The 16,014-nt window shown below is 44.7% G+C and overlaps 1 protein-coding gene across 1 annotated transcript in view; it reads right to left on the reverse strand.

Moving 5' to 3' along the window:
- Sash1 (SAM and SH3 domain containing 1) overlaps positions 1 to 16,014 on the reverse strand; it is a 90,802-nt gene that overhangs the window by 46,032 nt on the left and 28,756 nt on the right. Inside the window, exons 5-6 of the mRNA XM_055608067.1 lie at positions 15,110 to 15,222; positions 9,718 to 9,819 (exon numbers count right to left, since the gene is read on the reverse strand). Coding sequence (XP_055464042.1) covers positions 9,718 to 9,819; positions 15,110 to 15,222 — 215 coding nt within the window. The remainder of the gene's footprint in view (positions 1 to 9,717; positions 9,820 to 15,109; positions 15,223 to 16,014) is intronic.

The following is a 16,014-nucleotide window of genomic DNA, read 5'->3' on the forward strand; positions in this document are numbered from 1 at the left end:
TCCAGCTTTTTGGATACTGTTCATGAACCACAAGAAGGCCTTGTGGCCCAATAAATAAGGCTTGGCACTGGGGCAAATGACTTAATGAAGGACAGAGATGCGACGAATCAAGAGCACTAGACAATGACAGAACCCCTCTTTATCTTCAGACTCCCTGGGGTTGCTCCCTCCAGCAAAGTAAGGAAGTGTGATTGCAAATCAAATGCCAACCCTGACCCAAATTAGATTATATCTGCACTCAGATAGAGCCAGCTGGTGGAATGAACGGGGATAGCTCACCTGGTAGTCATATATTAGCCTGGACAAATGAAACTGCATTTTTATAGGTCTAAACTATCTATGTCTCTAATTTTATAGGTTTCAACTTGATAAAAAGAAACAACAGACCAAATTATATTAAAAGGCTATCTTAAGTTAAAAATCTCTTTTAGAACAGATACCCTCAGATTATGTCATACTTGGGCACGTTGTCAGTATTTATTTATACTCATTTGGCCCCTTCATCCATTGGGGGTCCCCACAGGCCCTACTCTCAACTTCCTGTAAGGGTTCAAACAAGTGAAACCTAAGGTGTCCCTAGTTAGTTTGCAGAGGACCAGACTTCCGGTTATTTCTGGGCCTGTGCTGAGAATGCCCTCCGCTTGGTGAGAGGCAGAGCTTATACTCAATCCAGCCACCTGTATAACCACTTCCAGAGTCAACTGCTTCCCCCCCCACAGCGTCACTGAAATCCCAGTGGACCCCTCCTACACGCACTCACAGAGCAAGACACACTGTGGCAGACAACCAACAGCGCGTGTGTTTGGTGAGAATGGAGCAGAGTCAGCGGAGATTAGTCGAGTCTTTTTCAAAGGATGCTACTGACATGTACACATAGTGGCATGTACCAAAATAGCATTTTATGGCAGACTCAGGCATTTCAAGGATGATGGCCAATGGAAAGGACAGATGAAGCTTCCTGGGAATTACAAAAGATGACATCCATTGGGAATTTATTGCTCTGTGCCCTTAACCCTCACAAGGCAGACAGGATTGTCTGAATTAGTAAAGAAACTGAAGCACAGAGAGATGGCTGATCTGCCACAGAGCTGACAGGGGTGTGAGCTCCAGACCTCAAGTCTGACTCACCTCCAAGCTTACCCAGCCCTGCTCCTACCCACGCTCCGTGAATGCTGGCTTCCAGAGGCTGGTACCTCCTTCTTGTCTAAGTTTATTTCTTCATGGTGATCTTAAGGGACTCATGAAATACATGCCTCAGTCTTTGGCCCTGGTCCCAGGGAGAAGGCTGGGAATGGGAGGACAGAGAGTTGAACAAACAACAAAAAGTGGGGAATGAACAACAGGAAGTCATCTCAGCAACCACTCACTCTCTCCCTCTCAACTTACATCCATTTGGAGCAAATTCTTAATTCTCAAAAACAAACAAACAAACCCCTCATGATAGGGCTAAGAAGACAGGTCAGCTAGTAAAAGTAAGCTCTAAGCACACAAGCCTGATGATCCGCGTTCAATGTTCGTAACTTCCAAAAACAGCTAGAGGGGATGACTAGCGTCTGCAGTCCCAGCACTTCCACAGCAAGATAGGAGGCTGAGACAGGAAAATCACCAGGGGCTCTGGGCCAAGTAGCCTGGGGTCCGACACAGTGCAGCAGCACAGACAAGAGAGACGCTGCTCACAAGGGAAACGTCAGGAATCAACTTCCTAACAGGTGTTTTCTGACACGTACATATCCACCGTACACATGTGTTCTCTCTCTCTCTCTGTCCCTCTCTGTCATTCCTCCATAAATAAATACATAATAATAAAATATTTCATATATGTGGTTTCTACTGGCGTGCTCTTACCTTGTATCTCATTCTAAACTAGAAGCCTAGGGAGCTATTTCTTTTAAAACAAGGATTTGAAAGGTCCTGTTTTGCTGTTTAGTTCCAAAGCCCACTGATAAAACACAGGGTACGGTTTCTTCCTATATTGTCTCATTCGGCTAAACAAGACGAAATTTTACTGAAATTATTCTTAAAAGGCAAAATAATCTTCTAAAAGCTTTGAGGATATATTAAAAGATGAGAATCAGTAACAGTTTGGTTATTTTTTTTTAACATAGTCACATTAAAAAAGATTTACAAGAGGGCAGGTTTACAAGATTTACAAGATTTCCAAGATTTCCAGGTACAGTGTAACTGAGCAAGGTATGAAGAGCTGCTAGGCTGGGAATAGGACAGTGGAAGCATTCTTGCCCAGAATGTGCAAGGCCCAGCTCAATCCCCACTGCTTCAGAGAATGGGGGACCCCTGCCCCAGCTGGGATGTAAATGTGTCTGGTAACTATCGCCAGGCCTTCTCTTTCTCGCTGTTCATCTTACCGGTGAACCGGGCACACTCATGTTTTGTGTGTGAAGTCATGAACTGGAGCATAGGTACAATTGCCCCAGCTTCAAGTCTAGCTAATAGAACACTAAAGCTTTAGCTTTAGAGCCGTTTTCTAGCCATAAGGTCAAAACCATTTTGCTAATTTGAACCTTTTTGGGATGAAGCAAGAGTTATGCTAAAGTTCCCAAAGAAATGCAAAGACAAGAAGAGACACTAGAGAAAGCCACAGACACTTGGACACCCACATTATTTTCCCACCTAGGATGTAGCCTCTCTTAAATGCCCTCTTCATAAAGCAAAACAATGTAAGAGGTGACAGCGGAAACAAGGCCAGCTCTTCTCCTGGAGAAAATGGTTCGTGACTGCCCTCTCTGAGGCTGTGAAACCAGTGGATCTTTATGCAACATTTATGTCCACATAATAGTTAGTACCATCAAATTGGTAAAAATATAAAAATCATATCTTTTTCAGCTGAGGATCACTTATAGGTGGGAGAGTTTGTAAATTCACATACTACCATAGAAAGTTCCCTTTTAAGTCTTATTTTCAAGTGATGAAGCTAATGACATAATTTTCTTTGAACACTTTCGAATATGAAAATCACATTTCTGATAAATGTTAACTTAAAGATGTTAACTGTCTCTGGTAAAATAAACATATTCGAAATAAACACATTTAAAATATCTTAGAAGACAGATGTGAGGGTACACACCTGTTGTCAAAGATACTTGGAAGCTGAGGCAGGAGGACTGCTTGATCTCAGGAGTTCAGCACGAGGCAGGGCAACATAGAGCCCATATCTCAGGAAAGAAAAAAAAATAAGCCCAGGAGAAAGAGGAGGAGGAAAAGGAGGAGGAGAGCCCCAACCCTGAACAACAAAGGGCCTGGATATGCTGAGAACAATGCTATTATCACCCCGTTTCCTCAAACGACTAAAGATGCAACCTACTCAGGGCATGCTGGCTGTATAGTGTGGTTTCACCATTAACCATCTCTTTTCCGTATTAGAATTAGGCCATTGGCTATGAAAACGGATACCAAGCACCTATGTGAGGTGCTCTCACTTTCCACATACACCAGAATAGCTGGTGATCCTCTAAATGGTTGCAATCTGGGCTTCCCCTTTCAGAACATCACAGCTGACTCCTCTGGCTTGAAGACAATGACTTTGAAAAGCCTACATCACGGGCCCCCGGAGTGGTGCAGGGGCAGGGTGTTTGTCTAGCACCCACAAGGCTAAGCTCCATTAAGCTCCATTCTTAGTGCTACATACGAAAAAAGCAACAAAACCAAAACAAAAACAAAAACAAAAAGTCAAACTCAGCCACTCAAATTCTGCACCTTACAATTTTAGAACATTTCCAAAGCTTGAGCAGATTCCACCTCAAATATCACACAGAGAAGCATATTTTAGTGCACACCTTCCGTGAAAGCCCTCCACCAAGGCTTAAAATAGTGTCTTCGGAGGAGGCCACGCCGCATTTTGTCTCCTTGTTACCCACATTTTGGAAACAGTCCACCCACATGGCTCTCCTGAGCCTCAGACCAGGTTAGTAGCCATATTTATCACTGGAATGAAAGGCTAGAAAGAGATGAATTCCCAGATGTGAGGAATTATAATGTAATGTTCCCCTAAAAAGACGTCTCCAGACGTGGCCTCACAATCCTCTCACATGTGTCCCTGACAGGGTGTTGCTCTTCACAGAACAACTGACTTCACAACACAGGACCCCAGCCTCAGAAGCAGGAGTCCAACTTTTTCTAGAACATTTCACATGGTGTGAAGCAACCAAAGAGATTAAATACCACAGGTCTGCAACTCTCCATCAGCCTTTCCGCCCTATCCCTACAACACACTCAAATGCATAGTTTGACTTCTTTAGGAAGAATATTTCAATACAAGCTCGTTCATCAGTATTAAAGCATGAAACATCAGCTTTGTGAAAATACAGAACTAGTTATTTACAAGACTTGTGACATAATAACTAAAAATAGAGCACAATTTATTAGCTAAGCATTAATTTAATTAATTAAATGTGGTTTTTAGACTTACTTGATTTATGTGAGAAAGTGTGTATATGCGTGTGTGCATGTGTGTTCGCCATTTGTGCATACACCTTTAGAGGCCAGAAGAGGGCATCAGATTCTCTGGAGCTAACGCTCTAGGAAGTACCCGCTACCTGGATGCCTGTGTCTAGGAACTGAACCTGGGATCTCTAGAAGAGCAGCGAGGGCTCTGTGAAGCCGTTTCTCCAGCCCCTTAAATGTGCTCTTAATAAGAAGGTAATAAGCTGAACTCCAAAGCACAAAATTGACACATGACAGTTCTCATAACCTTCCCCCTCGCAGGAGGAAAACAACAACAAAAATATTGCTATAATAATTCAAAGAAAAAATATTTAAATAAACATTCAGCTATTTAAGAAGGAATAAAGTTAAATTCTTACCCAGAGCCCCTTCTGAATACTCCATCATGGACAACAGAAGTTCGTTATTAACAGAATCCAGCACAGAACAGATGCTCCTTTGGCAAGAAGAAAGCTATTTTTCACTTCCCCTGGTAACTATCTTTAGCAGTTTACACTCTTAGAAACGAGGAATGTGCATATGCATTTATTATGAGGCAACACGCAATTATCTAATGTCAGCCACGGGGGCAGGGGAGCCTATGAAATCAGCACAAATGACATCCTAAGACATGCCAGGCATCAATATAGGCATTGAGCTCTGCTGACAAAGGCCTTATGATCCCTGAGACGCTCAAGGTCTGGGCATTCCCAGCTATGACCAGTGAGCTATTTACATCTCTAGATAAAAAGGAATCAATAGAGGCCTGAAAACTGCCTAACTTGGGATGGTGGGAGAATCACCACGGTGGAAATTATCTAGACGGAGGCTCTTTCAGAAGAGTGATGGAATATTCTGGGGTTGAGGGAATGTTGAACTTGCACGGGAAAGGCCTAAGTCAGGACAAGAAGGGCAAGAACCACACAGGTCACGACCTCGACCAAGTTCAAGCAAACTCCAGGAACAGCGCTTTGTTGGTTGCAGTCCTGCACACGCAGCATGACCAAGTGGGTGTGGGGTCTGCACAAAGCCACGTGGGAAAATCACAGTAGCCGACCACATTAGTAAACATACTTCACTAATCCCCTCATTGCCATCTATACCTGTCCCACAGACACAAGTCACTCTCAGGGCTTCTGGAAGATGGTGCCGTGTGTGGAGGGAAGGTACGGAATTCCTGGCCCCTCAGTGCACTGACAGACTGGGGCCCTCGTTGAAAGAGACAGTTTGTTGAGAAGTTACTGATGGAATCGTGTGTCTGGCACTCTGAATCTGTGTGTGCAAATGAGTGTGATTTTAACATCTGCACTAAAGTGTAAGCTCTGTCTAGCAGGGCCCCTTTCTCGTTCACCTTCGCTGGCACCACGCCTGCTCAAAGCAAGCCTCCATACAGAGTTCCCAGATGAAACATCGGTGGATAAAATGCCCAGGCCTTGCATGCATTTCATTTTGACTGCTCACCGCAAGGTAATGGTTCTGGTGGACCCTCTAAAAGGAATCCAGCAAGCCAACGTAAATGAAGTATGCTTTCTTGGCAGCTTGTACAAAATGCCGAAGTTCTATAACTTCAGTCCTAGGTGACAGACGACTAGCTGCTTGTGGTCTAAGTGTGTGAGGTTTTACAATGACCTTGATTCTCTATGGACAAAGTCAACCTTGCCCTTGATTCAGACACTATTGACCAGGACGGTACACAGTAGGCTTGATACTAAAGGACCCACTATGGACAACTCAGTTTTTGTCCTCTCTCATAGTCTGAGTTTGAATCAAGTCCATTTTGAGTTACTGTATTTATTCTTCATGATTCACTGGGTTTATTATATATACTTAATAGTATTTTGGATTTGGGGTGAGAGACCCAGAGTCACGTTCAAAACCATAGATGTGGTCCTTTGATGACCTCACACCCAAGACTCAGGACCCAAGGCTAGCTAGCCTGTTTCCATTCTGTTCTGTCAGTAAGCCTGGCAGGGCTTTCAAATTCACAGTCCTTCAGCTGTAATTTAAATCTAGCATTTGTTTGGGGAACTGGCAACAAGAAGGTAGAGAGAAAGGGTTATTTACTTCTGATAAGCCACCATTTGTTGCTTAGACACAAAGCAAAGTCAAGACTCAATCTGTTTAAGACCTCCCAAGCATGCTCCTAGAGGAACTGGATGAATGCTAGGAAAAGGTTTGCTGAGGTGAGCTGGACAGTGGGCCAGGCACTCCATGCAGAGGCAAAGAACACAGCACGTCTGCCTTGCTCAAGGAGCGTGCTGCTCCCAGAGAGGCTAAGAGAAGTGCAATTATTTTTCATATCCAGGATAACTGCTTAGGGTTGATATATTAAATTTGGCTCAACAAAAGCATGAAATAGGAAGCAATAAATGTACTGTGGGAGGCTAAGGAAAGTTTTATAGAGGAAGTTAAGATTTGGGCTTCACCATGAAGAATGCATGCATTTTCAGCAGGAGGGGAAAAAATGGAAGACGTATTTTAGGTAGAAAAAATTGTGTGGGTTAAAACTCAGAAATATGAAGAACCCAAGGTTTTTTTCAGTAATGAGTACGGGGACTAGTGTAGCTGGAATGAAGGGTATTGGGTGTGGGTGTGAAAGATGATATCAGAGTAAATGATCAAGGCCAGATCACAGGGTTTTGGGTGTGCCAAAAAGTATGGGATTTATCTTATACAAAACAAGAATGGCTGGGATACAAAGTGAATAAATTGTAATAAATAAAAACTTATATTTAAAAAAAAGAGCATGTATGATTGAAAAGAAATTTTTTAAAGAAAAAGTTTGTTTCAGAAAGACTGGCTATGTAGCGCATAGACAGGAACTGAAGGTCCTGAGTGGAGGAGGGCTTCCAAGATTAGGAAAAGATGATGTAGCAACCAAAAGTCTGTAAAATGAGACAAGGGAACTCCAGTCTTGCTCCATACTGTTTGAAGATGTCCTGTTCAATAAAAGTCTAGATAACAATTCCTGCAGCCATCACGAAACTCCTAGCTTAAAAAGTGCCATTTTGGTCATATTAAAACAGCCTCAGTAACATAAAGGCATTCCAATGGGAAAGGGAAAAGTCAAATTGTTTCTTTCTATGGATAATAACAATCTTATGCAGGGAAAAACCTTTAAATCACACAGAAGTATGAATATGTACACACCTTCAGAGGAAACAAACAAAACCAGCAAAGTTGTAGACGACAGGACCAGCACCAGGAAATAAAGCTGCATTTGTATAGAATGTAATGAACAGTCAGCCAAGGAAATTAGAAGAAGGATTCCATTCACAAGAGCATTAAAAACAGGAAAACTCGGGAAGAGACATAATGAAAAGGCAAACCTTACACACTGAAAATGCAAAATATTCCTGAAAGAAACTAAAAGACATAAATTAATGGGAAGATGCTCCATGTTCATGCGTTAGGAAACTCTGTATTCTACTACACAAGTGGACCCACAAATTGGGTGTCATTTCCATGGGACTCTCAATGGTAACTTTTGCAGAACTAGAAAAAAAAATCCTAAAATTCATATAAAACCTCAAGGGATCTCAAAGAGTTAAATTAAGTTTTAAAAAGTAAGTATGGGGTCTGGAAAAGTGACTTAAAGCTTAAGGGAGCTTTCAGCTCTTGCAGAGGAACCAAATTCCATTCCCAACACCGGGTCAGGGGGCTCACAACTGTCTGTAACTCCAGTTCCAAGTGATGCAGTGTTCTCATCTGGCCTCTGCAGGCACCATGTGCCCATGTTCACCTGTGACTGTGCGCATGTGAGCGCACACACACAAATTTAAAGGTGTAAATAAATAGTTTTAAAGAGGTAAATAATATTGGAAGAGTCCCATTTTACAAGTTCAAAACTTACTGCAAAGCTCTAGTAATCAAAACAGTAAGATACTAATAAAGGAACAGATTATACATGAGACAGCCCACCCAAAGATAGTCACTTAATTTTCAAAAAGGATGACAACATCACTTAGTGGGAAAATGGCAGCCATTTCAGCAAAAAGTTCCTGGAGAACTAGATGTCCACGAGCAGATGAGTTTTTAACTTAATATGAGTAAAAAACTTAAGTGCTAAAAACTACAAAACCACCAGCAGAAAAAAAGGGGGGGTGATATCATCGTCACTACCTCACATTGTTTTTGCAGTGATTGCATGAATGTGGCACCCAAAGCATGAGCAAAAGGAAAAATGTCGACAACCAAATTTTAAAATTAAGAGCACCAGCTTCAGGAACACCATCAACATAGTGAGAAAGCAGTCCACTGGATGGGAGAAAGTTCTTAAAAACCATATATCTGCTACAGTATTGATATATTTTTATATTGATATAAAAACAGATTTTTTTTAAATGCCCCTGGCCTAATAACAATAACAGAGATTTTGTTGTTGTTGTATTAAAACTAAAAAGGGTCATGAGTGCAAAGAACTTAAATAAACATTTTCCCAAAGACACAAAAATGGCAAGCACACAAAAAGATGTTCAACACTGATAATTATTAGGAAAATGCACACCAGAAACACAGATGAATCACATTTTACAGCTATCATCAAGAAATTAGGAAAAGTAGGAGTAGCGGTGAGAAGGAAAGTCTGGAATCCTTACGTTGCAGGCATCAGTGTGGCATGGTACCGTGACTACAGAAAACAGACAGAAGTTGTCGGAAAGTTAAACACAGAATTATCAGTTATCCAGAACTTTTAAGCATACACTTAACCCCACAGCACTGAAAGCAGACAGTAGAGTCTGATGGCTCTGTTTTGTTTTCAATCAGCAGTGCTGGCAGGTTTAAAGGGTAGAACGGACCATGTGCCCACGGACAGAGGAGTGGGTGAACTAAACACAGCATGACTGAGCAGCAGGTGTGCTGCGATCCGACAGACACAGGACAGACACAGGACAGACAGACACAACCATGGAGCAACTCCATTTGTAAGAGGCCTAAAGTACAGTAGTAGTGGTTGTCCGAGCCTGGGAGTAGGCGCAGTGATTGCTTAAAGGATAAAATTCGGTGTGGGAAGACATGAAGCCTCGGGTGTAGATCATGGTCCAGTGTCAACACACTTACTAAGAGATGGCTAATGTGCCAGTATAGTTTGTCATGCATATTTGGTCATAATTTAGAAACAAAATCCAAGAAAGGAAGCCTGGACAGCAGGTTCTGACTTAGCCGAGACACTACCATGCAGAATGGAAAGTGACCGTAAAACAAACTACAAAGGTTGAACTGGCTCAGGCTGACCCTGACCAACACTGACGATCAAGACGCTCAAGGACGAGGACTCACGTTGCAGGTGGAGGAGCCGTCCAGTGTCGGGTAGGAGCCATCAGGCCAGTCTGCAGGGTCCAAGGCCGCTGACTGCCGGTGCTGGGCCTCGTATTCCTTCAGCTGCAAGAACAAATGAAAGGCTCAAGTGGAAATAGTGGCCGCGTGCTGTCTCTTGCACAGCAGAAAGCACACAGAACTTGTCTGTGTTGGTGATGCTGACTAGGTGACGAGGTGACCCAGGGCCAGCCAAAGCTAAGCCTTGCAGAACCACAAGAAGAGGGTATGACACTCTGCCTTCAGGCTTTAAACCAGACCAATAGATAAAACAGACTCTTTGTATGCTGTTCCAAGCAGAACCTGGATTTTCCTTCTCCGACATCAAAGTAATTTTTTCCGGTGCAATTGTAGGAACTGTCTACAGTGAACGTCCACATGTGTATGGCCAAAACTAGATACAGCCTGCCCTTCCTCTCAGAGGGGCCTGGAGAGGCCGGCCACACCCGAGGAGCAGAGGGAGAATCCCTGAAGCTTCTAGAAAGGCCAGGGCCAGGCTGGGGGACGCCGCCCAAAGAGTAGAGTGCTTGCCTTGCCTGCAGGGTCCCTGGGCTCAGCGCCCAGCATCACACAGGCTGGGCGTGGGGTGTGCACTCCACTGGGTTAATGATGTTCCTGAAACTGGTGCTCTTAACTCTGAAATTAGGCTGTCGCCATTTTTCCTGTTGCTCATGCTTTGGGTGCCACATTCATGCAATCACTGCCAAACAATGTGAGGTAGTGACGATGATATCACCCCTCCCCCCTTTTTTCTGCTGGTGGTTTTGTAGCTTTTAGCAGTCATCCCAGAACAGAGAGGGAGAGGCATCCCTTGCCTTTCTCATTCAAGGCTGGGGTATTCTATCTGTGGAGCAAGTAGGAAGTGGCTTACTAGGGACCTCGAACTTGGGGAGGGAATAAACAGAATTAAAAAAAAAAAAGCCTTTCAGAGCTGCTGAAAGTGTAGGCTTAGAAAGTCAGTGTTTTAGTGTTAATGAAAAACAAGCACAGGAAGGAAAGGAGAGGTTGTAGAAAAGGGAGCAAATACAGCAAAACCGAGTACAGGCTCTTTCAGAACAGTGTGTATGAGGCAGTCCAGGGATGTTTGCATTCGCCACTGAGGAGTCGCACTCGGCTCTTCAGACACCTAGGCTCTCGCTGCTTTCAAATCTCACTGCAATTCAGTCTTCAGATCCAAAGATGCGGATCAAACAATGTTCCGAGAAGCAAGCATATTCAATACAGACATAACCCGACATCGGGGCTTCGCAAGGGTCCTCGACTAGCTGCGAGGTGGCAAAGTCAGCGTCGTTTGCCTATGTGTGTGGGAGGAGGTAGGCAACTCTGATTACAGAGTTGGACAACAGGGAACAGACGGGATCCATCTCAGAGGCTCGCTACTACAATCAAGCAGGTGCAGCCAAGCCCTCGGCACACATCTACGCACAAACAGCACTGCGACTACCACCCTTGGCTCCGGGTAGGCGCAGAGCTCGCATTAAAAGCACACGGCCTGAGGTTTCTGCCCTTAGTGGCACCAATCACTTTAATCTTTGACGTAGCGTCAAGGACATATACACTGTCCTCCTCTTTACAGTATACTAATGTTACACATAGTGAGCCGATCCTTCCATCTGGATATTCGGCTTCTGAAATGCCTGGTTGGGAAGAAATGTCAGGTGGAAAGGGATTGGCACGTGAATGTCAGTTTTGTCCCGGCTTCTGCTCCATTATTATTTCAATCTTAGCCCCAACTACCAGGAGTCGTGAAATAAGCTCCGTCTTTAAGTAAAAGACAAAGAAACAAATTCCTAACCAGGCACCTGTAAGCTGACAAGCTTTTTAATCCCCCAAGGACTTTACTTCTGACTCAGGAGGTGTAGCTGAGGAGCAGGCACGTGTTGTCAGGTGACCAAACATGCAGCTTCAGTTTTGGGTTTTTGTCTTTGTTTTCCTCTGTGCGGCCTTGGCTGTCCTAGACTTGCTTTGTTGACCAGGCTGGCCTCAAACTCACAGAGCTCCGCCTGCCCCTGCCTCTCCAAGTGCTGGGATTAAAGGCGTCACCACTGCACCCAGCGGCAGCTTCAGTTTCAAGATTTATATTTTTAAGGTAAGACTACAATGTCATGGGGATGGGCGCTCTCGCCTTCATTCAGACAATACCCAGAGAGCGAAAACTTCTTAGTTCTGGGTGCAGCATCCCTGCTCTGTAGGCACACACCCTGCGCCGCCTCAACCCACTCATGCATAAATCACCCAGATAAATGAATGATCCATAGCTTCCTGGAATGTCATAGGGCTTTCGAGACTGTGAGCAGCTAGGACAGGATTCAAGTACCCTGAACTTAACTGCCAACAAGTACACATGTTCTTAAAGTTAGTGCCTGCCAACTGTGGTCTTCAGAAACTGCCAATTACCTAGATCCTTGTAAAATTTAATAATTTGTAATTAATAAAACTGACTTCCCTAAAGCCCAAAGCACATGTCTAACACAAAACTCCTAGAAAATATTTGGCATGTCGTTTTCTTGGAAAGAACCGTTCACCTAATACAGAAATCATCTATTAGGCTATCTTTACGTTAAAAAATTACCCTGGACTCAGAGGAGTTTTGCAAACTTCACTATCTTCAAATGCTCACAAAGGTCTGTAGTCCCTCATGGATGTGCCTGGTCATCTTCCTTTGCATCAGATAAATGGGTCCTTAGCAGGCCAGCAAGATGGTTCAGCACTCAGGATGCTTGCCTCAAGCCTGAGCTAATCCTAGCATCCACATGGTGGAAAGAATTGACTCTTGTGGATCACCCTTGCAGGTGCCCCATGGTGTGTTAAATCCGCACACATATACTTACACAGAAACAAACATACTTTTAGAGGAGTTTTTAGGGATGTGAATCACAGTTGGATAATTTATGGTGAGAATACACACGGCAGGGCTAAACTCTTATGAGGGAATTGTGGTGGATCAAAGAGCCCAACTTGAACACAGACAAAATCTTCCCTATCATAACAACACCCAACTCCAAGTGGCAAGTTGGCAACCTCCTCTCCCCAGAGCTGTCATATTAACTGTGAGTGGGAATTCAAATCCCAGGTTCTTCCTCTGTGTCTTGCATGTCACAATATGAAGCATGAGGGCATTCTCATCACGGTCCCTCTGGGAGGTCTGCCTTTGCCATGCTTGTATGCATTGATCCCAAGTATATGTGGGACCTTCCTCTGGGCACAGCCTAAAGGAAGCAAATCACCTCTGCAAAATCTTTTGTATCCTCTAAATTTCTTGTTTTGTCTCTGGATAAAAAAAAAAAAAAAAAAGAAAAGAAAGAGAGAAAAAAAAAGCCACTTAGTTATTAACGCAGGAGGACGCTGCCCTGAGAATAGCAGAGCGTCCACCCTTCATCCATCACAGGGTGTCCAGTCTTGCGTACAGATAGCACAGTGTAGACACTGTCACCGCCATTCTCCTACTGGCCATCTGCATTTCTGGACTGCTTAAGGGACAATATTCTTGATGCCCCAGTGAGCTCCACAGCTGCACCTGAGACTAGGCAAAGGCCACCAAGCCAGCAGTAACCAGTCTGCGGGCACTTCTGAAACCTCACACTGACACGTACGTGGCAAGGCCACCATCTCCTCAGGCTGTCTTCTAACTTCCGTCTGGCTGCTGAAATTAGTCCCTTCTCCCCCTCTGCTTTTTCTCCAAGTCTGAAAGTATTCCTTTCTTTTCTGACTGTCTATATTAGATTGTACTGAGGCACTTTTAAAGGTTTCCCTTGCCTCAAGGAAACGAGTGAGCCTCATCCCATTCCACTCTCATGCCAAACACGAGCGCTGTTCAAGGGCCTCGGACATCTGCATTCAGACGCTGCAGTTTCGCTATTTGAACACACCGGAGCCGCATCACTCACCAGGAGGCGAGAAAACTCCTACTCACCAGAGGAAAAACACATGGAGGTAGACTCTCCCTTATATGCATTTTCTAGGAGTTCTGCTAGACTTCTCCCCAATGCTGGGGCAGACACAAGGGATGGAACCAAAGAGAAACTGCTTGGGGACTTTGACACTCGGGCACAGGCGACAGCCTGGGTTGAGAAAGAGAGAGCAGGCTATCTGAGTGAGGCCCGGGCAAGGTTGTCACCATCGCGAGCTCCAGCACCTATCTCAGCACCAATATGCTTATCTGCAGTAAGCCAAGGCACTCTGTCTCTCCACTGTCATGAACTTCAGTATGCTGGAGACTTGGGGGGCTGTGGCCAGCACAACAACCCCCCAACCCCACAGATGATGAAAGTCAGCCTAGGCCCCCAGGTTTCCTCCCAAAGTCAGTCTCACTCTATTCCCTAAGTGACTCTCTCTCTCTCTGACTCTCTCTTCTTTCTCTCTTTCCCTCCCTTCGCCCTCCCAATCCCTTACTCCCAACCCCCTCGCTTCCGTAATGGTCAGTATTAATCGTCAACTTGACAAGATACAAAACCATGTAGGAGATGGACATACCTGTGGGGGGGGGTATCGTAAATACATTAACAATGTGGGAATGGGGGCTGGAGGGGTGGCTTAGTAGTTAAGAGCACTTGTTATTCTCTCCGAGGGCCTGAGTTCGATTCCCAGCACTCACCTCAGGTTACAACCACCTGTAACTCCAGCTCCAGGGGCTGCAACTCCACAGAAGAAGGATGTATACATGTATATATACACATGGCATACACTCTCACAAACACACATACACAAATCATAAAAATAAAAAAGAATCCTTCTAAAAAGAATAATGTGGGCAGGCCCATCTTTAACTGTGAGACCACTTCCTGGGGAGGAGAGCTGTATAGACAGCAAGCTTAAATGTGGGGGGCAGGCGTGGGTCTCAGAAAAAATAAAATGAAGAACATGAGCTATCCAGCACAAACGTTCACTGCCATCTCACTCTTGACTGGAGATGCCATGTCACTGTCCTTCTCAAGCTTCTACTGCCATGACCCCCCCCCACTGCTAACATGGTAGACTGAATCCTGCAACCATCAGGCAAAACAAAACCCTGTATTCCTTAAGCTGTTTTTGCTAAGAAATTTGTCACTAAGACAGATGTTTTATTATACAAGGTGAATGTTTGTCCAAGCAAGTAAAATGCACTTAGTATCTTATTTGATCAGTTTGATAAAGTGGCTACCCAGTGGCCACTAAAATGCCATCAAAATATTTCTTTGGGGGTTAAAGATGTACGACAGTCACAAAACATGCATGAGGCCCTGGTTTTGCTGTCTGATGCCACACACACACACACACACAGAGAAAGAGAGAGAGTAGATATTACATTCCTGTACCCTCTGATGCCCCAAACGTTCTTCAGTGGTCACAGAGGTAAAGGACAGGCCCTCGCTCTTACCCTAGCAAGCGCTTCTTCGATGGTGATCATTTTTTCCTTGACCATCATCATCAGCTGAATGCGCTCCTCGTCGCTCATCGTGATCTCACTGGCCACGTAGCCCACATCTTCTCCTGAGATTGAACACAGACAAATGCAAGTGAGAGACGAAGCAGGCCTCTAGCCAGGAAGCCCCTCCTCTTAAGTGAGACGGGCATTTCTTGGGGACCCTGGCCACCTTGCATGCTACGGACGGAGCAGAGGGGTGCAGAACCAAGCTGCCTGTCTGGAAGCCAAAAGCGCATCTATCTGGGAAGTGAGAACACGTGCAAACTGCCACAGAAGCGAACCGTTCAAAATGAGCAGAACTTCTGAGGCAGGCCTTCTAGAAACGGTACAAAGTTGACAGGGGATTTCTTGTTACGGATCAGCCAGGGATCTCATTTAAATGCCCAACTTGATCGGACAAGCAGGCTTCTTTGGTTTCTCTGCAGTTTACCGTGTGACACATGAACAAGAACATATATTCGTATGAGACAGCTGCCGCTGTGACGGGCAGTCACCCACAGAACCAAGCCTGCTGAGCCGATTCAACAGTCTTTCCCTACTGAGGTGTCTGGCTGCTGTTCTCACAGGGAAACAAATAAACAAACAAACACATAAATAAAGCCGCACGCTATGCGCGTCAGCCTCATGGAAGACAGGTCTACAGCTCTGTATATCTGGAAGTACTGCAGTCACATGGGTCAGTGACAGCAGGCTGACACACACACCAGGAGGAAGCAACATGGGAGGCCTGGGTCTCTCTCTTCTGCCCCACCTTCGCCCAACATGCTTTGGTGCTTCTGGTATGGTAAGGACCTTCGTCAGAGATTTGTAGACCCTTACTGCACAAGGACAAGACAAAGGAAGCGGCCTGGAGACGC

The sequence above is a fragment of the Psammomys obesus genome, unplaced genomic scaffold (assembly GCF_907164565.1).
Source record: "Psammomys obesus unplaced genomic scaffold, mPsaObe1.curated_primary_1811, whole genome shotgun sequence".
NCBI classification, from domain to species: Eukaryota; Metazoa; Chordata; class Mammalia; order Rodentia; family Muridae; genus Psammomys; species Psammomys obesus.